At 48.5% G+C, this 25059-nt stretch overlaps 1 protein-coding gene and 1 pseudogene across 1 annotated transcript in view; both read right to left on the reverse strand.

Annotated features, from left to right (window-relative positions):
- Nucleotides 1-12099: 12099 nt before the first annotated feature.
- KIF14 (kinesin family member 14) overlaps nt 12100-25059 on the reverse strand; it is a 70069-nt gene continuing 57109 nt past the window's right edge. Inside the window, exons 26-30 of the mRNA XM_075528751.1 lie at nt 22409-22567; nt 21560-21682; nt 16539-16613; nt 14973-15111; nt 12100-14275 (exon numbers count right to left, since the gene is read on the reverse strand). Of these exons, the coding sequence (XP_075384866.1) occupies nt 13950-14275; nt 14973-15111; nt 16539-16613; nt 21560-21682; nt 22409-22567 (822 nt within the window). The 3' untranslated portion in view covers nt 12100-13949. The remainder of the gene's footprint in view (nt 14276-14972; nt 15112-16538; nt 16614-21559; nt 21683-22408; nt 22568-25059) is intronic.
- LOC142437311 (cytochrome b-c1 complex subunit 2, mitochondrial pseudogene) lies at nt 17179-19752 on the reverse strand (annotated as a pseudogene).

Consider the following 25059-nt stretch of genomic DNA (forward strand, 5'->3'; position numbering starts at 1 on the left):
GCTTACCCGTGTCAATATACCTACAGGCTAAAGGTCTAGGCTCGTTAACTTTTTGAGCCTCCTAATGCACTTGACTTATTGGGCTGGCAAAGAACATTGAAAGCACCCCAGACAGCGAGAAGAACAGAGAGAACAAATCTGTCTCCGGAGAAGAACCAACCAGAATACTCCTTAGTAGCAAGGAGGGGAGACTTTGTCTCATGGAATGTTAGCAGCAGAGACCAGTCTCTGGAGAATTGCTAAAGTGGAGGGGCAGCGAATAGGAGGAAGGCCCTCAGTGAGATGGAGGGACGCAGTGGCTGCCACGGTGGCTCAAACATAGGAGCGATTGTGAGGACGGCGCAGGACCAGTCAGTGTTTCCTCCTGTTGTGCACGTGGTCGCTGTGTGTCAGAACTGACTCAACAGCACCTAACAGTGACAACATCATCAACAATGTGCTCTGAAGGAGCCCTGGGAGTGCAGTGACCGCTAACTGCAAGGTCATTGGTTCGAATCCACCAGTCCTCCTCAGGAGAAAGATGAGATGGTCTATTCCTGTGGAGATGTAAGTCTCGGCAACACCAAGCGGCACTTCCACGCTGCCCCTGTAGGGTTGCTCTGGGTCGGCATCGACTCCATGGACATAGGTTTGCTGCTCTCTGGTGAGAGCTGTCTTTATTTTCCACTTAGAGATGCTTCAAATTACATGATTTCGCCTGCATCCACGATAAGCACACGTGACTGTTTTCATTGCTGCCGGTGTTTACGTAGGCGCTGATTTTGTCAAAACTTCTTGTGTTTCAGCTATTGTGTTGTGATAACTTAAGTATTTTTGAACTAACATTAATAACTTTTCTAAGAATGAAGTAGTACTGTATACACTTGTGTGTAAGCCGAGTTTTCCAGCACATTTTTAATGCAGTTTTGTGGTCAAATTAGGTGCCTCGGCTGACACTCGGGTCGGCTTATGCTCGAGTGCATGTGGTGATGAAAGGAAAAGGAGAAAGGAAGTGCAGTGCGTTTGTTCACTTGCTGATGATGCCATCATTAAATAAAGGAGTCCAATGTAGATTCTACAGAATATCCATTTTGTTAGCATTTATATAATCTAGAACATTTGATGTTTGTCTCCAATGTATTTATCACTTACTATCCTGTGATTAACAATGATGGCAAATAGTGCTAAGGATTTGGCATGGCCTGGTACAGGAGGAGGATCACTGGAGGAGAGGTGACACTGAGTCACCACCCTGGGGGACCAACCCTAGTGCCACCACTGCCTTACCTGTCCCCTCCAGAGCACACCCTCACCCGAAAACCTGTCCTCAGACAAGATGCCAATGCAGTTGTTCCTCTGCCAACATGCCTAAGCCCCAGGCCAGGGGAGGCACTTGCTCCAGCTCCAGCTCCCTGGCCGTCCTTCCTGGACTGGCCTACTCAGGAACTAGGTGTAGAGAACTGGGGGCTCCCAAGCCTGTTCAAGGGCACCTGTATGCCTGGCAACTGAAAGAGGTCTACACTGTTCTGTTTCAGAGCCTCAGGACCCTTTGCCCAGTCTAATGACCACCCTATCAGTAAGGCTCAGCCTACTGCCCTAGTCCACTTCCTGGACACGCTCGCTGGCCATCTGCCATTCTCCAGCCAGTGGGCCCTCCTGCCCAGAGCAAGGGAATCAGACAGTGTTCTTGTATTGGCCACTGTGGGAAGATAGAGGGCCAGCTCTTCCTCCTAGTCTGTTTTGGTCTGGAATCTCTGAGGAAACCTATCAGCCGTGAGTGACCCTACTGGTATGTTAAATACAGGACTTCTCTTCTTGTGTGCTCCTGGGTCCTCTGTACTTAAACTGTGAAAATTCCCATTTGAGACAGTACTTTGTGGAGGAGCCCTTGGGGCGGGCACACTGGGTTATGTGCTAAACTGCTAACATTAAGGCCAGCAGTTCAACCCCACCAGCTGCTGTGAGGGGAAAAGATGAGGCTTTTTTGCTCGCATAAAGATTCGCAGTCTCAGAAAGCCACAGGGACAGTCCCAGTCTGTCCTATGGGGTCACTGTGAGTCGGAATCAATTGGATGGCAGCGAGCAGTACTTTGGCGAATTCTTACGAGGTGCTTGCTGATTGGGGCATTTGGTTCCATCCACAAGCTCTGTGGTTTTAACAGAAGCTACAGTTTGCTCTTGGACAAACTGTTTTCCGACAGACTTCAGAAACGGATCTGGTGCCCACACCTCTCACCGTTCTTACCCCTACATCCTGCGTGAAAGCAGCCCTGGTGGCATCACAGCTGAGGGCTCAGGTCCTCATCAGCAGGCTGGCTGTTCAAACCCACCGTCTGCAGGAGAAGAGACCGGCAATTGGCTCACGCAGGGGCTGGGAGATTCCTTGAGTGGGAAATACCTGGGTCCTTGGCTTTGCTCCAGAAAGAAGAAATTCACGCTGAAGCCTGGTTTGTGATCTGAGTTTTTATAAAGGATAGAAGTTTCCGGTTTTACAGTTAACTGAAAACAGGACCTCTCACCCCCACGCAGGTGGCGACCTGAGCCCCTGAGAGAGCCTGCACCAGGGAAGGGGTGGGGAGAGGGTCTCCCGTGCTGCCTTTTGGGTCTTTCGGCTGGGAGGCGTGGTCAACGGTACTGGTTGACCCATTGGCTGAATTAACCCCACCTGGCCTAGGTTAGGGCCCATCCTGGTGTACCGGTGTTCCAGGCTCAAGGGCCTGAATCCATCCCACCCCCACCCCGCCCCTTTAGTCTTTTTGGCTTCCAACTTCCTGTAGGGGGTCCCTAGGCCTGAAGAGGAACAACCCCCTATCTTCCTACCTAACAAGGCCACCCTTTGGAGTAGGCTGCTGGAGTCCGTCAGAGTCACTATGACTTTGTTCCATCTGAGGGGAGGGGACCCTCGGTCTGCCCCAGCGGCCAGGGACGCAGGAACACAGCCCCGGAGTACAGTTCTAAGCCTTTCTAAGAAACGTTGGGTTTGAAAGTAAGAGAACCCTGTCGACTTTTTTTTAAGGCTTGTGTAATGCATTAAACCAGACTAAATGGTTTACAAGAGCGCCTGCAGTTCTCCCCTTTACCTGCAGGTGACACCACTGTGTTGACTAAGGGTTGGTTGACCAACACCACAGCCCACCCGCTGTTGAGTCCATTCCTGCACTGAGTCTATGGGGTCAGAGGGACCCTATAGAACCAAGTAGAACTGCCCTCATAGGATTTCTAAAGCATAAGTCTTGACCAGAAGCGGACTGCCAGTCTTTCTCCCAAGGAGCGGCTGCTGGATTAGAACAGCAGACCTTTCAGTAAGTGATCAAGCGCTTAATCACTATACCGCCTAGACTCTCTCCTTGACCTTGAGCGCAGCCTCAAACCAACCAAATGCACTACGCTGAGTCCCCTCCGAGTCCTAGTGACCCTATAAACTGCCCCTCTGGGTCTCCAAGACTGTAACTCGTTAAGGGAGTAGAAAGCCCTGCCATTTCTTCCCAGTGGCTGGTGGTTTCCAACTGCTGACCTCGTGGCCACTAGGGCTCCTTTAGCCAGAGGCTCTCTAAAATGCTTTGCTCCTTGATTGCCAAATGAAAACTGAATTCTGTCCTTCTTTTTTTGGTCTGTTTAGATAAAAAAGCCATAATAAAAAACAAGTACCATAGCTTTAAGCCAAAAATATCCCGATACTTTCTTAAAAACAAACAATAAACTGTGGTAATGATCCTGATGTGGCCGAGCTGTTGAGTGGCCTGCTGTGTGGGTCATGTGCCAACCACCACATGTGCCTATCAGACAATGCCGGCCTTGATCACTGACGTAAGAACGAACGAGCTACATACAGCAGCTTGGCAGGTCCGTAAGCTGATGTTAAACGGGGGAGGAGCGATTCATGAAAAGTCAGGGAGGGCATCTCTGAATTGTACATGCAGAAACCAAATCGGTGTGTATTCTGCTGTGGACCATCCCCCAAACAACAAAAATAAAATCATCGTGTGATTTATGGGGGCAGGGGGCGGTTTAAGTGCCAGTCATGGGCAGGCACTGAGACCAGTTTCCATCTTGGCCTGCATGTGAGAAAGAGCTAGGAAGCCTTTAAAACCCATCTACGGACTATCCCCAGCCCCAGACCAACGACATGGAAATCCCTAGGGACCAAGTTTTGCTATTTTAAAAAGCCCCCCAGATGATGCTGATGTGCAGCTTGGTTGGATCCAGAAATGTCGTGGCCTTACGCCGCCTGCATCAGGCCCCAGCTGTGTCTCCTTGGCCAAGTCACTCAACCCTTCTGTGTTTTACTTTCCTCATTTGTGAGACAGTGATACTGAGAGGACCTGATGGAGAAAGCGGTTTCTAATTGGGCCTCGTTTATTCGAACTCCTTCTTGGAGCAGTCTCGTCACAGCCATCTCTGTACCCCTTGATCTTCTGCCTTTAACACATTTGTCTGCTGATGCCCAGGTTAGGGGTTCAAGTTTGCCCAGAGTGTGTTAGACTGGGTACATTAGAGAAACAAATCCACAAAAACTCATGTATAAGAGAGAGTTTTATATAAAGGGTAAGTGCACATCAAGAAAGCATCCCAACCCAGTGCTGCCCAAGCCCACAGTCCAACATTAACCCATATGTCTGACACCAATCCACAAAGTCCTCCTCCATCTCACAAAACACACGCAGTGACGCTGAATGCAGGAGGAAAGCTGAGTCAGTGAACGTGTAAGCATCTCAGCGCTGGCAGGGGTCTCCACACGGCTGCTCCAGCACCCAGGGCTGCATCGGGGTAGGTCTATGGGGCTTCTCCTCGGGCATGTTTTGCAGGAAGTGAGCCTTGCCAGCTGAAGCAGGGAACTGCACCCTGGTCAGACCATCAGAGAGCAAGAGACCTGAGAACTGAAAAAGGTGAGACTCACTGAGCCACTTATCTCTCTGCTCTTCAATTAGCCCCACATGTATTTATCGGCCAGGTTGGAACAATCATCTTTAACTATCTCACAGAAGCATTCCAGGAAGAAAAAAAAAAAGTCTTGGTGATCTGCTTGCAAACTGAGCCAGAGCACGGTTCTGCTTCAGCACATTCCGGTCTCCCTGAGTGGGAACCCATCCCGCAGCAACCGGGATTGCTCCTGTGCCGAAATCCTACAGTTACTCAGGTCGTCAAAGTCTTGAAGGAATTGCTAACAATTTATGCTCCGCAACTGCTGCTTTGTAACATAAACATTAGGTCAAGAGCAAGCTCCTTTGAGAATGCAGCTCCAACCAACAGACACAGCCAGTGACCGAGGCCCCCCTCCTCCTGTTTGTATTTCCCTGACCAGCAGCACAGCGTGCCCCTTTTGCTTTATATGTAAACCTTTCCACCCAGGCCAATTTTCTGGTGCCCCCCTCCCGCCCCCGAATGACATATTGCAAAATGAAATCAAAGTATCTAAGAAGAGTAATTTATTCCTGAACTACATCTTCCAAGAGCTAGATACCTACTACGTCGACCTCTCTTAACCCGAGCCTGAGCTGTCACCCAGATTAAATTACTTTCTAAATCAGAAGTAAACTTTATATCATAAAATACCATTCAGAGCCATATCAATCCAACCTGAGACCTGTATTACTCTCTTGACCCAAACTCCTAGAGATCCACAATTCACAGATCGACCAGCTTGGCTCTATCAATATGCCTCACCCTGATGGTGTATTACACTAATATATTGCTGGAGCCGCCGCTCGCTCGGTTGATGTATAAGAGCAATACGTTAGGAAAGCCCCAGCGCGCTGGGGTGATGTAGAGCAGAAACTGCTGGGGAGGGGGGCGTGTGGGTGATGGATGGCCCTAACAAGGGCACCCACTGGGCAGGAAGTGCGTTCAAAGTGGGGTTGAGCTCTTTCGTTCCTTGTCCGCAGGAAAGCGAGGAGCGGGCCACACTTACAGACCAGTTCTGATCCAATTCTGCTCTGGGGGTTTTGTTTTGCCATTACTGTACCTCGCTCTGGTGTCTGGATGGAGGAAAACAAGATGCGCGAATGTTACGTTTACTTTTTGTGTCTGTGATAAAACTCACTGCCATCGAGTCAGGTCCGACGCATAGCCTGTACGACAGAGAGCTGCCCCCGTGGGTTTCAGAGACTGCACCTCTTTGCGGGTGTGGAAAAGCCGCCGCGTCTTTCTCCTGCAGAGCGGCTGGTGGTTTTGAACTGCCAGATCTTTCAGATCGCAGCCCAGGGTGTAACCACTATGCTACCAAGACTCTACAGTCTGGTGGGTGAAACGAAGACACACAAATGTCATTTTAATTTTTTGTGTCTATGATATACTTTATAATAAAATTTTTAACGGAATGGTGCAGATGCCACCAACCATCGAGTGGGGTATCATTAATGAACCATGGTGGTCATGCATTCTTGGGCATGCAGTCTGAAGCAGCTGTGTCTGGTAGTGAGTGAGCCTGCGACCTCTGAGGGACTGGTCTGTCTAGGCTGGGCTCTAGGTGGGGTGGAGCTCAGACACCTCTGCTTTGCAAGCCTCTGTCCTACCCCTGGGTGGGACCCACAGGCCAGCCCGTGCAAGTCTGAAACCCAAGAGCTAGCAAGCCCAAACTCCAGAGCTCTTCGAGACCTTGCACTGTTTCTGCTAATGTTCCCCTTAGACAAAGCAAACCACATGGCCAGAGCCAGGGCAGGGCAGGAGCCCCTGCCCACAGTGGGAGGCGCTGCCAAGATACATGGCCCAGGTATGGATACAGAAAGGTGGCCTGCAATGCAGCCTTTCCACCGGGAACATGAATTACAATTTGGTCATATAGTGGCCTAGTTCACGGCCAAGGGCTACTTTATGCACCAAATCATAACTCTCACTAACATGATGTTAAACAAAAGAAGCCAGCCACGCGAGAATCCATTGCTACCATTTGTTTATAGAAAGCCCTTCACCTGGGCAGGACTCCCCATGAGGTCAGAAGCCAGTGGAGGGACCAGCTTAAGGAGACAGTGATGGGAGGGAGCGAGTGTGAGCACAGGGCCCCTGAGTGTTTGCAACTCTCTCTCTCTCTCTGGGCAGTGGCTATGTTGATGTAAGCGCAGAAAATCCTTGCAGGGCACAGATGATTTCTACAGTTTATATCTTTGTTACACTTCATTTAAGAAGTGTGGGTAGAGAAAACTTTATGACGGAGTGTGACATATGTGGGGGAGATTTTTTAAAAAATCATTTTATTAGGAGCTCATACAACTCTTATCACAATCCATACATACATCAACTGTGTAAAGCACATTTGTACATTCATTGCCCTCATCATTCTCAAAACATTTGCTCTCCACTTAAGCCCCTGGCATCAGCTCATTTTTCCCATCCCTCCCCGCTCTTCCCCCTCATGAACCCTTGATAATTTATAAATTATTATTTTGTCATATCTTGCATTATCCGATATCTCCCATTACCCACTTTTCTGTTGTCCGTCCCCCAGGGAGGAGGTTATATGTAGATCCTTGTAATCGGTTCCCCCTTTCCAACCCACCCTCCCTCTACGTTCCCATTATCACCACTCACACCACTGGTCCTGAAGGTATCATCCACCCTGAATTCCCTGTGTTTCCAGTTCCTATCTGTACCAGTGTCCATTCTCTTGTCTAGCCAGACCTGCAAGGTAGAATTGGGATCATGATAGTAGGGGAGGAGGAAGCATTTAGGAACTAGAGGAAAGTTGTATGTTTCATCATTACTACATCGCACCCTGACTGGCTTGTCTCCTCCCCAAGACCTTTCTGTAAGGGGATGTCTAGTGGCCTACAAATGGGCTTTGGATCTCCACATACACACACCCCTCATTCACAATGATATGATTTTTTTGTTCTTTGATGCCTGATAACTGATCCCTTCGGCACCTCGTAATCACACAGGCTGGTGTGCTTCTACCATGTGGGCTTTGTTGCTTCTGAGCTAGATGGCCACTTGTTTATCTTCAAGCCTTTAAGACCCCAGACACTAATATTTTTTGATAGCCAGGCACCATCAGCTTTCTTCACTACATTTACTTATTCACCCACTTTGTCTTTAGCGATTGTGTCAGGAAGGTGAGCATCATAGAATGCCAGTTTAATAGAACAAAGTATTCTTGCATTGAGAGAGTATTTGAGTGGAGGCCCAATGTCCTTCTGCTACCTTAATACTAAACCTATACATATATGCACATAGATCTATTTCCCCATCCTCCTGTATAAATATATTTGCATATGTACATGCCTTTATTTAGACCTCTATAAATGCCCTTTGACTCCTAGCTCTTTCCTCTATTTCCTTTTGACTTTCCTCTTGTCCTTCTATCATGCTCAGTCTTCATTTGGGTTTCAGTAATTCCTCTTGGTTACATTACCCTTGATCAAGCCCTATGAGGCCTCCTACCCCGTCCTCACATGGGGCACTTTTTAAAAGTCAGATGGCCTCATAAAGCATGAGTGATTTCACGTTCGTGGTGAGGACCCAAAGGGCTCCTGACGTGAGGCAAAGCGACAGCAAGATAGTTATTCAAACTTTCAGACGAGGAGGAAGGGGCTTCTTGCCCGAAGCCTGGTGGCCCTGGTTTAGTCCTGTCTGCCAACAGATATCCCCAAACCCATTGCCCAGCTCTCGCCCATGCCAATTCACAGCAACCCTTTAGGGCAGAGTAGGGCCGCTCACTAGCATTTCAGAGGCTGCGTTGTCCCACGGGGTGGCTGATTGACAAACACCTGTCATGGAGACATTCCCGACTCACCTATGGTGACCCTAAAGGACAGACTAGCACCACCCCTATGGGTTTCCAAGGCTGTAACTCTTCACAGGAATAGAAGCCACATCTTTCTCCCACCGAGCAGCTGGTGGTTTCGAACTGCTGGCCTTGTGGTTAGCCCTGAGGAATTGAACCAAACCCTGAGTTAATCAGAGCAGACATGCGAAATTCTTAAGCAGCCCTGAGTTCTGATCTAGCACCCACCATTTCCTCATCCTGTGCCCCTAGGAGAACTGCCCAGCCTCCCAAGCCGCACATGTTTCAACCAGGTTTGTAACAAGGACAGCAGTGTCTCCCTCAGGGCTGCAGGACGAGCAGGTGTGTGCATACTGACACCTGGGAAACTCACAACCACATGCCCGCCATCAAGTCCATGCGGACTCCCAGCAACCCTGCAGCACAGGGAACCGCCCCTGGGGGTTTGATGCTGTAACTACAGAAATAGACAGCTTTAGCTCTAGCCTGTGGAGCAGCTGGTGGTTTCGAACGGCTGACCTTGCGGTTGGTAGTTCAACATGTAATCACTACACCACCAGAGCTCCTGCCACTTAGTAAGTGCTCAAAAAGTGTGAGCTCTTGTTATTATCCAGCTACCTATCCGTCCCCGAGTGGTAAAACAAGAACTGTCCGTGTGTCTTTAAGTTGGATCAGATGAATACAGTTCTTACATAGCCTTATTTTAGTGCAAGAAAAGACTTAGAATGTTTCCAATGATTTCAAGGCTGCACATGCAGCCAGTGGAGGTGATTCTGATAACGATTTGTTGTGAGAAAGGGTTGGGGAAATTGGTGACCTAACAGTAAAGGGCACATCGGCGTTGTCTGTAAACTGGGTGCTCATCTGCCCACTCCTCCACTCCTCACCCAAACTGCCCCTCGCCTTGCCATCACACCATCCACTACACTCACTGCTGTCAGCTTCTCATTTTCCCCAACCCCCCTTGCCGTCCCCCAAGAAAACATTAACCCAGTGACGGTGTCCAAAGATTTGCCTATGCTGGATTTTGTCAGCTATGGTACTTTCAGTTGCATCATATGCATGTGAAGAGGGCCAGAGATTGGATCCATTTGAATTCTGGCATTGGTGAAGAATATTGAAAATCCCATGGGCTGCCGGAAAACCAGACAAATCTGTCCAACAAAACCAAGCTGGACCATGAATAAGTTAGACTGAAGGAGAACAGGTGCATTTGAATTGTGACGCTGGTGAAGATATTGAATGTACCCTGGACAAACGACCAAATCTGTCTTGGAAGAAGTATAGGCAGGAGCTCCACAGACGTGACAGCAAGGCTTCTTCTCAGGTACCATGGACATGATTCGGGAGAGGCCAGCCCCTGGAGGACCTCATGTTTGGTAAAGTAGAGGGACAGTGCAAAAGAGGAAGACCTTCAATGAGCTGGACACACAGTGGCAAGTCGCAACAGGCTCGAGTGTAGGAACGATTGTGAGGGTGCCGTAGGGCCGGCCGGCTGGCATCAGTTCATTGTCATAGGTACAGTTGCCATGAATTGGAATGCAACCAATGGCATGTAACACAGTGATCTTTATGGGAGCAGCTCAGCAGGGCTTTTTTCCTGTGGAGACACTGGCCGGTTCGAACCGCTGACTTTGGTTAGAGTGCTTCAGCAGGGCTCCTTAAGGGATAGGTAGGTCCTATTATTATCATTTTAGTAATGAAGGACTCTTGACAGGCAGTTGTGAGTGAGTGGAACCCATGTCCCATCAGCAATGCTCTCTGGCTGTCCTTAGTGAGACTGGTAGGTTTCAGAGAAGGCCATGGGGGCGGAATTCTTGGGAAACTAATGTTGAAAAGAATAAATGCTTAAAAGATGCCTAAGAGAATATGCTGAAAAGAATCGATGGGGGATTGGGAAGAGACAAAGACGGAACACTCAGAGAGACAAAACCAGTAATTTCCTGCTCTGGGATTCACGAAAGAATTTATAGCAAGGGAGCAACTGAGTAAACCCAAGAATTCCCAGGGCTTTTGCATGGAGCTCATTGCCCTCCATGGGAGCAGGGAGGGCCCTGGGGAAGAGGCCACACTGCAGAGGAGCGAACGGGAGACAAGAAAGGGGAACCGACTGAGGGACCCTACAGGATAGACCTGCTCCGTGGGTTTCCAAGACGACGACTCTTTACAGAAGAGCCTCATCTTTCTCCCACGGTGCAGAGGGTAGTTGGGAACTGCTAACCTTGCAGTTAGCAGTCCACCTCTTGGAGCCCATTATGCTACCGGGGTTCAAGATGGGAGTCTTTAAAACGGGAAGGAGCACAGGAAGTGGCGTGCATTTCAGAAAGCCAGAGATGCTGGTGACAGCTCAGGCTGTGCAGCTTGAGCCGGAGGTCCACTAGGGGGCAGACATCTGCTCATCTTGATGACATCAGTGCACACTGAAAACTGGGGAAACAAACACATGCAGATCCCTTCAAACAGCTCAGTCTTAAAGCTGCCACCACCAGGTGTCACCTGCTTAATTAAAATGGTTCACTCCTCAATTCTTTCAGGGATAAATCAGCAATGTTCTGGGGGCTCTCCTGTAGGCTCGAGCTTGGTGTTCTTACAGGTGCTGCAGAGGAAAATAAATAATAGCCATCTTACTTGGATTTTAAGGTGTCTCTGATCTATGAAACCAAATATTCACCAACTGCAAAAGCCAACCACGAGCCGTCTGGTCCAGACCGCAAATGCCTGCCAGCTGCTGCTCCACAGCAGTGTCCAGGTGCGTCCCGCTCAGGATGGTCAACACGCCATGACCATCGGTCCCCTGACAAAGACGCTCAACTCCCGGCCACCACGTCGACTCTCACCCACGGCAACCCTGCATGACAGAGGGGAACTGCCCGGTGGGTTTCTGAGACTGTCACTCTCTGACGGAGTAGGAACCCTCATCTTTCTACCAGAGGCGGCTGTTGGGTTTTGGTGAATAGTAGCCCGCATGCAACCCACTCTAGCAGCAGGGTGCCTTGACGAAGACGAGGCTCTCTCAAATTCAATCTCAGACAGTCTTCGGGCTGCAGACAGGCAGAGGGTCAAAGCATCGGCATCAGACCAGAACCCAGGACTGGGCTCTGCTCGGACAGGGTGGAAGGGCCACTCACTCGAAGATTCACCCGTGGTAGGTCTACTTTCTATCTTCTTCTTCCTCTTCTCTCTCTAAGCCTCATGGTAGCTAGCTTCTTCAGGCTGTGTTCTTTTCCCCGGGCAGCAGAATGCAGAGAAACTGCTTAGCATGAGCCTTAGCTTTCCATTCCTTTTGGATGGTCTTTCACAGCGGGCTTCTGAATCAAGCAAGTATAAAGCTGTGAGCACTGAGGGTCCCACAAGTGGGGGCTTTCCCACGTCCAACTTCAGCCATGCAGTCTGCTCTGCAGGACAGAGCGCAGCTGTCCCACTGGGCTTCCCAGGCTGCCGTCTCGGTCATGGCGACGGGTTTGAATTGCCTAATTTTTGGCTAACAGCTGAGAGCTTAAACACTGTGCTACCAGGGCTCCGGCTCCTTAATGTTGCTTACTCTTTCCTAACTTTTAAAATGTGTAACACTAAGATAACTGCTATCAAGCCAGAGCTTTTACAGCAATTTTGAATCAGGAGTTAAAAAGGAAATGAAGAAAATCTATGAAAATAGAACTTAAGACCAAGAAACCATTCTGAAGCTTACCACATTTATTAAAGGAGTTCACTTTATAAAACTATGAATACGCATGATTCTCATAGCAAATGTACTTTTCACCATTCATTCAACGACAGTCTAACAAAGTCCTCAGAGTATAAATATACATAGATACACGCACACAAATTTTACAAAGACTCTCAAAAGTTTTTGACCAGCAAACCCATGAGTTTAATAAGGAGAAAACAGGTTTCAATATCCTGAACTTTAAGGCAAAAACTACCACGCTAATACTTTGGGAAGTTCTTGAAAGAAGTACAGACCTTCAGAAAACATCCTCATTATCTACATCTTCATTTCATAAAACCTGATAGCAAAGGTTGAGAAAGAGCGTTTCGGAAGGAATACAAGTTCAAATGCCAAAAAAAAGAAGAGAAAGATTCCACGAGAGCAACCGCGCTGCCTGCTGTTTTCCCGCAGCTAAAAGCACCGCGCACAGTTCCGGCAGCTTTGTTCTGACCTTCATGAGCACTATCTGTGTACGCCGTCTCCACTTCCGGAAGAAACCACCCAACTCAGCCACAGAACTAGCAGCCAGACTGCACACGCCAACGGCATCGACGGTGACTGAGGAGAAGGAGGGCAGGAAGAGGCAGACCCAGCCAAGCAGGATCACGACAGGACCCGGTCAAACCATTGCCTTAATGGGAACACCCCCCCCCAACCTCATCACATTATCTTTACAACTTGATTGTAGATAAGGATGATTTTAAAATTCTTACTTTCTTAAAAAGTATTAAACTGTGGAATACTATAAAGATCTTGAATATCAAGTTTAACTTTCGAATCCTTCCATCACAACATTAACAAACCACGCATTATCCAAGTCTAGCCTCGCGTCTCCTGAGTGTAGTCAGCAGGTGTGGTTTAGGCAGTATTCAGCTGGTCTAAAATGATATCACAGGACCTTGACTGTGGAACGCGGAATACCGTGAACTGCGGGCCAGAACGCTCGTTTTGGTAGCCGCTAGCAATCTGGAAAGACACACGAAGCTCTACCCTCAGAGACACTCTCAAAATGGCAACCAGGTGAGCATGTAAGAAAAGTTTTCAATTTAGCAACGCAAGCAAGGCCGCCTCGTTAAACTTGTATTGCAGTCCCACCATCAGTCTCATCCGAGTGATTTGCAGAGACGACCAGGCACAAATGAACGATGGTTTCTGCTCATGGGACAGGCACTTAACTATTTACAAACAGCGAATAAACCATTCAGAGCTAACACGGCAACACTGAGGATGAGCGTGTGAGATTCCAGGCGATGACAGCGAGCAGGTGACTGTTCACTTGTTTCTCGGAGTCCTGGTTTCCTTCTGTCGCCACAGTGTTCCAACTGCGCTAACCTCCAGGCTGAAGGCACCGCTGAGGAACATGGGTGCACGCTGGCATTTTCACATCAGGAGTCCACGTACTGACACGGCGATGTCCCACGTAAGGCCCCAAAAATACTGACTTCCTGGAAAGATTGACCTGCTTTCTCGCTTCCTATACGCTCCCGCCTTCCCATGCTCTTTCTCTTCCACAGTTGGCCCTAAGTGCCTGCTCCCTGGTGTTCACACCCACTGACTCCTCCTAGACATGTGCTCCTCCGAGGCCGGGGCTGGAGATGAGCCTGGGAACTCACAGAGCCGCTTGGGAGCACCTTTGTTCCTAGGTTTAGACCGCTGCTGGTCTCTGGCATTTTGATGACAAGTTTCCCAGGGTTTTGCCGACGCCGGTCTTTCTTCTGATTCAAAACATAACAGAAGTGACTTGGCGAGAGATTCTAGCTCCCTGTTGGCTGAAGTGGGGGGCATGCTGAAGTAACCATGAAATTTGTCGGTCAAGTTGCAAATACTGTCAACACAATTCTTGAGAAGATGACCATCCCTGTGGGAACCTATGCGAGACGGGGAGGAGAGAGTTAATTAACCCTTTCCGTTTTGACCAGGTGCTTATCACTGTAAAATCATTCCAGCTCCCTTATAAGTCTAAATGATCGTATCAGGACAACTGCAGACTAGTCAGTGAAAGTGCTTGTCTACTAGGTCAGTAAGTGGTTGTTCCCGATCTGTTTGGGCAGACTTACAGAATCCACATGGAATTCAGCTACCCCTTCTCCGCTCTTACTGACTGTCTCGTGACCCGACATTCCATGTGGACACAGGGACAGTAAAAGCTCTGCTTCCTGACTACTTTGAACGTGAATGGCGCATGCTTGGCAGGAACAGGCAGTGATGACCAAGGCATGCGCAGCATGGCTGTGATGGTCACGGTTAGCTCTGCCAGGCTTTCCAGGGGGTTGAAGTTATGTAATAATGTCACTGGACAGTTATATTACGATTCTGACGCACTGCGCCCAACCTCCAGTTTGTATATAACATGATTGTGTAACATAACTCACAGTTAGGTTTGGAGCCTAATTATATCAGTGAGGAATAGGAGTATTCAACTTCCTAGACTGGGAATTAACATCAGTGACAGGGCAACAGTTAGGCTTTAATTAATGACTTTGACTAAAAGTGAAAAAGAATAATACCTAGAGTCCTTAAAATATAAACCTGTGACTAAATGCCAGGACCATATGGAGTCTATACCTCTCAGTGCAGAGATAACCATCTGGACAGTTTGCTGTAGGCATTGTTTTAACGTCAAGAATTCTGAAGCAAACTCAGCCAGCTTCGTCCACTCCTGGGACCCATGGTTTTCTTCTCGTGCTTGAGCGCTGGGGTCTTCCTGCGGGAACATAAGGTTCAGCGTGGGTCAAGTTGCACATGGGCCACATGGCACGAAGACTCAGTTAATGTGACTTAAGGGGCTGGGACCGTATCTTTAGGAGAAGGGGTTTAAAGCTCCTCACCCGTGCTTCACTTCGGTTCTACAAGCAATACCCAAACACACTGCCATCAATTTCCCCAAAGAAATTCAAAATTGCAATTAGTTTGGCCTCCAAGCCCTACCTGTCACCCTGTGACATGACAATGAAACAACAGTGTGACAGAGAGAATCATAAAGGATCAGATTGACTTGATTTTAAGGATTCATTCATGAAGGACTTCATTTATCTGAATGAAAACTAGACTCATAGGGATGTCTCCTATTTAACACACTATCTACACTGCGATGGCGTAGTGCTTCAGTGCTCAGCTGGAAAGCAGTAAGTCAGAGTCAGTGGTTCGAGGGCACCAGCCACTCAGGGGGAGAGAGGTGGTCGTCTGTTTCTGACTGCACTTTGGAGACCCAGTCGGGCCGCCCTCCTGTGCCTGACGGGCTCTATAGGGGCCAGAGTAGGCTTACGGGGAAGGCCTAACAACATGCTTCCCGTCCCTGGGACCTGAGAATCATTTGTGTACTTCACCTGCATTTTAATTTTTGAGCATGCTGATTACTAAGCACAAATTATTTTTTACCCTATAATGACTGTGGTAATTACATAATCTGGTGTCAATTTGAGCATTAAGAGTGTAGGGATGGAGTCTAGCCTCTCAATCAGGATATAGCCAATGAGACCTCTGTGTGAGCATGGCCTTCTCCTGAGGATTCTGGGAATTTCAGTATTTCCTACTTGGAGGCAAGAGTGTCTTTCTCTCTCTGTCTCTGCTTACTCCCTATGACACATCCCTGTGGAGAAGACACATGGAGAGAGGCTGCTGGAGCCAGACTTCTGGAGCTGGAGAAGCCACGTGGAGACCCATGCCAGCACTGAAATGCTTACAATACCACTGGATCCACAAGACTTCCCAACCACTGGCCTGTGATCTTCCTGCATTTGGCATCATTACATGTGCTTTGTAAGTCTGAAGAGGACTTTATAGATTGGTATCGGAATTATGACCTTGATCTGGACTGGGATGTTTTCTTAATATTCAATTGCTCTTGTATATAAACCTCTTAATTATATACATGTGAGTGTCAATAGATTTGTTTCTCTAGTCTACCCGGACTCACACAATGACTAGCCAAGCACAAGCAGCAACAGTAAATGTATTCATCGATTTCTGTGCAACCCCTGTTCCATTTACTTTCAAGTTACAACATCTGAGAGGAAATAGCTATTGTGCATGTTTCAGATGGATCCGCACAAAGGAGTCTCTTGGGCTAAGAATAAAAGCTGAAATAAATTAAACAAATCAAACTTAAAAATAATACAAGGCATCTCTTACCGTTTTCCAACCAGCAAGGGAATTTTCAAGAGATCTAAGCAATCCCATGGCATTAGCTTTCATCTGCGTAGTAACCTACAGGGGGCATGAAACTATTTTACTCAGTGAACAATTACATAGAAACATGACTATCCTAGAACTGTATGGCCTCTGCCCGCTAGGGAAGAGCTCTTGTGTGTCATTCAGAAAACCAGAGTTCTCTCTCCGGGGCTGTAATGAAATCGCTCCAAACCCACTGCCATCGAGGTGATTCTGACTCATGGTGACCCTATAGAGATAGGGTAGAAACTGCCCCTTTGCACTTCCGTGACTATTCATCTTTACAGAATCAGACAGCCTCATCTTACTCATGTGGAGCCAGTGGTGGGTTTGAACCGATGACCTTGTGGTTAGCAGCTCAATTAGTAGCCCAGCTAGTCAGTGCCCAAGTCATCTGAGTGGTAGTCCTCTCAGGGCAGACTATGTTGAACTTAAATTTGGATGCTCTTCTGTTTGTTATTATAATACATATTTACAGACGTATCAACCAAACCCACTGCTAAGGAGTCACCCCCAACTCGCACCCCCAACTCGCACCCCCAACTCATCCTACATAGGGTTCCCAAGACTGTGGGTCTTTATGGGTCCACACAGGCTCATCTTCCTCTCGCAGAGCTGCTGGTGGGCTGGACCTGCTGACCTGCAGTAAGCAGCCCAGTGCCTCTGAATGCGTATAGAAGACATACTCAGGGAGTGACATTTCCCAATCTTCACCTGGAAGGAGGTAGAGTAACTACTAATCAAGTCGTATAGCCCAGGAATGTCACCTGTATTTTAGTATCTGGTTCTGAAAACCTGCATATGCTGTTGTTTGGTCCCAGGTCCTGTCTACTAAGACTCAGAGCCAGGGAGGGCTGGGCTACATTTTTTTTTTTTAAATACAACATTTTATTGACTTTAGGTTAGCTGGGAATAATTACCCACATTCATGCTTCATAAGATACTCCAGGTTGTTGAAAGAATAAAACAAAAAAAGGATAAATGTTGTATTAGACATTTTTAACTTTCAGGTGTTTGCTTCTAAGACTCGAGAAAATGTTTAGGATGTCAGTATTATAACTCATCAACAAAAGGTGTATGCCTCAAATTTCCACTTGTTGCCATTGACTTTTTGCCAGAAACACACTTCACCGCAGCATTTTTAACATGAGTGGCCGTCACTGCGTCGATCTGCTGAAGGACCGTGGTTGGAACCAGCAACTAAAGCCTGGAATCCCACTTCATTCAGGAAACCCTCCGAGGACTCCACTGACATTAGGTATGCGGCTTTTGGCTTGTTCTTGGCAGCTTGGAGAGCTGCGTCAGAAAGGCTTCCCCGAGCGATGGTTTTCACTTGGTCATAGGCCGCTTTGATAACATCTCCAGCAGCTGCAACCTGTGAGACAGTGTAAATCCCAGAGTCCGGAATTTGAGTAACTGGCATTAAAAGCAGAAACATCAAAGGGCTGGTGAGTCCCTGTGGCAACAGCCTGGTGTAAAGCGTTGGTGGCGTAGCTGCCCCTCTTGACATGGGCCTGCTCGGAGCACAGGCTGGAGAACACTGAACACACTGGCTCTGCACTTCGTATGGCAGCACTTTGCGCTACAGGGACAGCAGGGAGCAGGCTGTCTCCATGCTGTTCCCGAGCTTCGCCTCCACGGTAGCTGGACCTTGCGCCAGATAAACCGAGTCCGCCCCGCATGTTGAGAAACTGGTCAGCCCCTGCTTCAGCACAGGATGGCTCACACCGAGTCCAATCAAAGCCATTCTTGCCCTCATAACATTGTTCTGCACATAGCAATGCAACTCTTCTGATGTCACTTGTCCAATCCTATAATCAGGGCAATACAAAGAATTAGCCAAGGCGTTCCGGTAAGCTGCAGCATGCAAATTTTCAATGATGGCCGCCTGTGGATTCTGGAAAGCCACAGCTTTGTCGATCTTTAGCTGAGACTGAAGGGCAACTACTTCCCAACGCCGAAATTCCGGTGCTGTTGTGACATTGCGCAGGAATTCCATTACAATGTCAACATCATCCCGCATGCATTCCACAGCGTAGGCCATGTGTTCTCTTGTTGCAGTCACACTTAATTTCCCACCCACTGCTTCAATTCCACGGGTTATCTTGAAAGATGAAGCTCCTTTCGTAGTCAAGGTGGATGCAAGACGCAGCAAATGAGAGGTTCCCAAATTGCAGGAGTCCGCATATCGACTGCCTGCTTTAATGAATAAGCCAATTCTGGATGCAGGGGCATAGGTTTCCAGGGAAGCAATCACTAACCCATTTGGCAACGTGGTCAACTCAAGGTCCTGAGGCGTTGGAAGGGCTTCTGTGGGGGGCACCGAGGCTGTGACTCTGGGAGCAACTTTGAGTGAATAAAACCTCGAGGGGGTCTCGGCTTTCGTGAGCAGCTTCATAGCGCAAATCTGCTGTGACCCACGGTCATTGGCAGGTTACCGGAAAGCAAGATGGTGGCGGAAGACCCGGGCTACATTTCTTACAGCTCAGTACTGCCCTCTGGCGCACGCTCTTGCTTCCGTTCTCCCAGGAGATTCTGTCTGAAGTCTTTATTCCCCCCTCTTACACACAGAGGGTCCCTAAGTCCACTACAAATTTCCTTGGTGTGGTAAAAGCAAAGATCCACATTCTCCTTTGCTTTTCTGACTCCAGTTTTAAAACTGTAACCTCGTTTCTTATGTTTGAACCTATTTTCTATTCTTTGGATATTCCTGGTTTTCCTCTGTTGATTCTTAGAATGGTTAACTTACACAAACCTTGTGAGTTAGCAACCCACATGAACGATGACGCATAGCTGTGACACAGAAAGGAATAAGAGCAAGAAGGTGGAGGCCTGCACGGAGCTGCAGGTGGAGCTGGTGGTGAGCTCCACCCAGCCAGAAGGCAATACCGAATCCAAGATGACTGACTAGCACATGCTTTACAGCGAGTGAAGCGCAGGCATCAACAGGACTCCCTCTCCAGGTGCCTGAGTTTACTCGGGACTTCTGCACTGTAGCCAGTGCCAGGCAGTGTGCGCTGAGGGGCCAGGCCCCGTGGGAGACGCAGCGGTGGGCTGCGGGAGCTGTCCCCACCCAACTGTCCCATGCCTCAGAGTTCAGTGATCGAGCCCAAATTCACGTCGGGTCCACTGTAAACAGAAGGGATTCAGTGCTCTCATCTTAGTGAAAGTATCAACTCACGTCCAATGTTGCTACGTTAGAAACAAACAAACAAAACCCCCACAAATGCGGGAGAGAAAGGCACCCAAGGAGAAGAGAGAAGTCCTGCCAGTCAGCCAAGGGCCTTAAGATTTCGGGGTCCCGTGACTAGCATTTTCAGACCGCTCTTTCTTCAGTGGGAGCAGCTGCCTGCTGCAGGAGCACCGCACTTCCAAAATGGGGCGATGGAGGCAGAGTGAGATGCTCAAGAAAGGTGGGAAGGAAGGAAGCATTTAACACTCAGTGTCCTTCCCAGGTGATGGGATGGAGCTTTCCTGGAGATAGCAAACACACAGGCCAGCAGTTAGGGGGCAGGAGGGGAGAAACCCCTGGCTAAAGTGACTATTAAGTATGTCAATGCCAAGGTTTCCCTAAAAAGAAGACAAAAAAAGATCTAGCTTACAGGAAGTGTAGGGTCCCCCAGGCCATTCAGGTTAGAGTTTACCCCTCCCCTCAACTCCCCTTCCCCCCAGAGCTCCAGCAAAAGAACCAGGATGGGCTCTGACAGCCTCAACGACGATTTATTACAAAATTCTCACAGGAGAAGTCTCTGAAATTTTCGAATGCACTGTTACAAGATCGGATCTTTTCTCTCTTCCTAATCTCTTCCCACTTGATGCACATTTATGCTCTAGAAGCAAACACCATTGAATGCAGCAATACTGATGTACAAAATCCACTCTGTACCACGAAGACTGCTTGGGAGTCGGCCGGGAGAACAACATCCTAACCCAGGGCCTCATAGTTGTGAGGCCCTCCAGCCCTCCTAAAGTCACAGAAATAGTAATATAATCACATTGTGATAATAACTCATCTCTTGCAAAGTTATGCACTGCTATTTCTTGTCTAGTGTCTGATGCTGCGATGCAGACCAGAGAAATAATGCGACCAACAAACAGCTGGGGAGGAAGGGGCTACGGTCCAGGCATTGTTACATATGGCAGGTGAAAAACAGGACGGTGGGCAAGGGGCACCAGCCAGGTTTCAAATACAGGTTTTGCATGACATAGCCCACCGCTAAGCCAGCACAGGTTTTGTGCTTTCATGTCACTTAGCCAGGGAGGCGGCGATGACGTCACGTACAATGTCCTGGCCTCTAGATTTTGATCTGAAAAAACTGAAGTGAACCCCCTGGCAACACATTCAGTTGAAGATTTGAGATTGGTTACATGCTAGTTCCCCTCCCTGGTGGACAAGCAGAGTCCTAAGCAAAGACAAGGTAAGAAGAGGGCAACAGACATGCCAGCTGTCACCAGCACAGCCCACTCTGGGCTCGGGGTCCATCCAGCCTGAACTCTCACTGTTGGCCTGCAGCAGAACCCCACAGGCAACGTCAGGAGCTCATCAGCCTCAGCCTTCAGGAAAAAGAGCAATTCAACATCAAAGAGATACATGCATAGAGTGCCAACTCACGGAGTTAAAAGTGCCTGTTGTTAACACTCGTAATGGGTTTCGTTTATGGCGGTGGCTGTTGAGAACACACGCTCATCCAGGGACAGTGATCAATCGCGTTCTTGGAGTTGTGCGGCGGCAGCCACCCTCCCTCCGTCACTGAGCGGTTCCTCCTCCATCAGCGTAACCCCGGCCCCCGAGAGTTCTCCAAACCTCTCAAGTTGCTGTTGGCGACTTGAGGCCAGACAAATACTTCTTTAAGAGGCACAATGCTCCACACAGGTTTCCTTTACCAATTAAGTTAGAGTACTGCTTTGGAGTTAAACTGTTTTTAACACCGCCTGAGAGAAACCATCTGGTACAATATTGGACATTCTCTTATTTATCTTACCTCGTTCTCTGGACACTGCTTTAGGAGTTCGTGTTGAAGTTCTTTTGTTTTTTCCAGCCCAGAATCTAACAGGATCTTCACTCCTAAGCATACACCGTCACAAACAGCAACCACAAAATCCTCCTAGTGAAAGTTGTTAGGCATTAATAGGCAAATTCTGATCTCATATTCTTTCAAAATGTTCAAGTAATTAAGTTATGATTTCTCCGATTTTAGGACCACACGGCAAGTTCATTAACTTCAGCTTCAACTGTGATAAGAACTAACAGTCAATAAGGAAGGAAAACTGGCAAAACTCTATTCAACCAACCCACTGCCATTGAACTGGTGCTGATCAGTAGTGACCCTGCAGGGCAGAGTAGAACTGCCCCGTTGGGTTTCCAAGGTTGTAATCTTTACAGAAGCAGACTCCCAAGTTTGCTCCCATGGAGTCGCTAAGCCCCAGGCCCCTTATCCCACAGCTCACGTGTCGTACAGAATGTTTATGACTGGAAGTTACACATAGCTGTTCCTGTAGTCACATGTTCTCAATAACATGAACACTAAAGCCAGCGGATACTAACTTTCTGGAATCACAGAGTTCTTCGTGTGCTGCTTGGCTGAGAAAAGCATCTGCAGCTGATTACGACCGTCCCTTTTAAAGCGCCTTTCATTAAAGGGAGGTTTCCAGATCATCTGCTACACCGACCAACTTCACTGGAAACGGTTTTAAATCTTATTGCCAAACAACTAAAAGTAGGTGCTATTTTTGAAAACGAAAAAGAACAGGTCAGGTTTTGTGATCCCAGCTATTATCAGAAAGTCTGGGGTTTGCTCAGATGAAGGCTTTGAGAGAGGCGGTGAAGTTACCTGGAGGCTGACCGCCTCGTTGTGATTGTTGTCCAGGAAGCGTAGCCGGCTGCCTTGCAGAACCACTAACTGTCCCACGCATCGGACAGCCTGCTGTACAATTTCAGCCACTTTCTTTTGAGCTTCTGTTACCATTGACGAGATGTCCGAACAACATCCCTAGATGGTCCAAACGAATCAGGACATCAGATAAATGAGAATGCAAGGGGTGGTCCAAACAAAAGGTGACAGTAATAGTCTGCATCCGTTCAGAGTGGCCTGGCCTCATCAAAGCATCAGCCAGAACTCGGCGACATCTACGCAAGGCGGCAGAATGAATGGCAGTCTCTCCCTCACAGGTCCTAGCACACATTAGGAGACCGAAAGCAAGTATGCCCCTGACTGTGGCTCTTTCGTCTTTGAACTTTCCTCCCCTAATAAGGGTTTCAGTGATGGGGAGTAAAGAGCGTCTCGTTTTATGTGTGGAGAGGAAGAGGGAATGGAAACAAAAACACGACGCTTCAAACAAATGGGCGCCCGCACACGCACACGGGAGGCCACCCAAGAAGGACGGGATGCCTCTTGAGCTTTTCGTCTTCCTTTCCCGACTAGCCACTGAGAGGCTCTTCAGAATACTTCTCTTGGCTGGCTTTCTGGAATAGTCTCACTGTGTTGTAAAGATGGCCAAATCATACTTAGGTTGAAAGTATAATCACTAAACCCAGCTTGACTATGTACTAAATTTACCTCCAAGTTGCCTGTTCTCTCCAGTCTTAATTCTTCATATAAAACATTATCACTCCATTGTAAAAAACCCCAAATAAATACACAGCATTCTGGCTGGATGGAGACGACACATAAGTTACTCTAGTAGGGTTTGTTTGGTTTTGTTTTTATCAACGTAACTCCTCTGATCCTCACAGTACCCTACAAGCAGGGCGTTGTTATTTGTCTTTTCCAGGTGAGAACTGCTTTACCCTGGATCCAAGCCCTTGGTTTTCCAACCCCCAAGCTAGTGGCTTTATTTAATGGGCTCCATGCTGCCCGGGGTCTCTGGGTAGAGCAGAAGGCTCATGTGCTTAGCTGCTGATCAAAAGGTGGGAGGCGGGAGTCCACCCAAAAGGGTCTCAGAAGAGTGGGCTGAGATCTCCTGTAAGCCACAGACCACTCTCCAACTCCTCCTCCTCTGGGTGGCGGGGTCAGCCCCTCTCCAGTTCTGTTCTTTCATTTCAGGGCGCTATGCTATTGGTCTAAGGAGCGCTAGGGGAATACTGGGGTACACATTGAGCTGCTAACCACAAGGTTACTGGTAGCTGCTCTCGGGGAGTAACTGAGGCTTTCTGCTCCCGTAAAATGTGCAGCCTTGGAACCCACAGGGGCAGCTCTCTTCTGCCCTCTGGGGCCACTGTGAGTGGGAACTGGCTGGCAGGACAGTGACTGGCTCTGTGGCTGTTGCCATTGCTCCTATGCTGTTCTTCATGCCCCTCCTAGAGCTTACCGCCCCGGAGGACAGCCTTAGACATAACAGCTCTATCAGAGGGTCTACTGAGGGAAGCATAGGGTGATTATGGAGTAAAGTAAAAAGAGCTGCCTGACCCAGAGGGGAAGGTCATTAAAAGTCAGCACTGGATTTCAGCTTGAGCTGTTCGATTCATCAGTCAAATCAAGATTTCCAAATCTCAGTTAGTAAACAGCCCACTCATTTCAGGAAGTATTTGGTACAACAAAACTCAGCTACAATAAAAGAACACTCCCAGGACTTCGTATAGAAAATCTGGCAGAGAGAATTGGCTATCATTTCCCAGTGTCAGGTCCCCCTTTCTGTCACACGTCAACCTGATTTCTCAGGTTGGTACACAGCTGCCTGGAATTAAAACCAAATTTCCCCCCAAATCCTTGCAGCTAGGTAAGACCATGTGGTGCAGTGCTCACCAATGATACATAAGCAGAAGGGCCACAAAGTCATTTCCAAAATCTTCTCAGAAAGGAGGCGTCAGCCCTTTTCCTCTCTCCAAAGTCATCCGAGGGAGCTCTGCCGTGCACGCCACTGGGCATGGAGGCTGGCAGGAGGCCCATCAGCAGGTGGGAACACCAGCAGGAGGCTGGCAGAGGGGGACCCCAAAAGGAGCCGGAACCATCCCTACTTGCAGCCTTCACGTGGGAGCAAAGCAGCTTGTCGTGCTTCTTACTCACAGACAAACCTAATCTGATACAGGTGCCTCTCACTCAGGGCGCTGGGAAGAGACGCAGCCCCTTGCTGTGCTCATGGGTGGGGTTTTGGCTCGTGTGGTAGAGTCACAAACCTGAGGAGGCAGAGCAAGTCACTTTATTTTCTCTTCCCAGTGCCCTGACTGAGGGTCGCCATGGGACCATGGGAAGACCCCTGGCCCGAGCCTGCTTGTGAGAGCTCAAATACCAGCTCTTCTACTTGTGAGTACGTCACCTTGGGTAGGTCACTTACCCTCCCTTCTTTGCCCTCATTTTCCCGTCTACAAAGCAGTGAGAATTAGAGCACCCGCTGGTAAGGTTGTCATGAGGATTAAACGAGTTGAAACTCGTAAGTCACTAAGAGCCCCCAGTGTCTGGCACACAGAAAGCCACGCAAGTCTCGGTCTCGTAAGTCAGGTAGTCTCAGGACTTCTGAAAGCCCTCCTCTTTAACATGGAAGCTGC

This window comes from Tenrec ecaudatus, chromosome 1, assembly GCF_050624435.1.
Source record: "Tenrec ecaudatus isolate mTenEca1 chromosome 1, mTenEca1.hap1, whole genome shotgun sequence".
In the NCBI taxonomy this organism is placed as follows: Eukaryota; Metazoa; Chordata; class Mammalia; order Afrosoricida; family Tenrecidae; genus Tenrec; species Tenrec ecaudatus.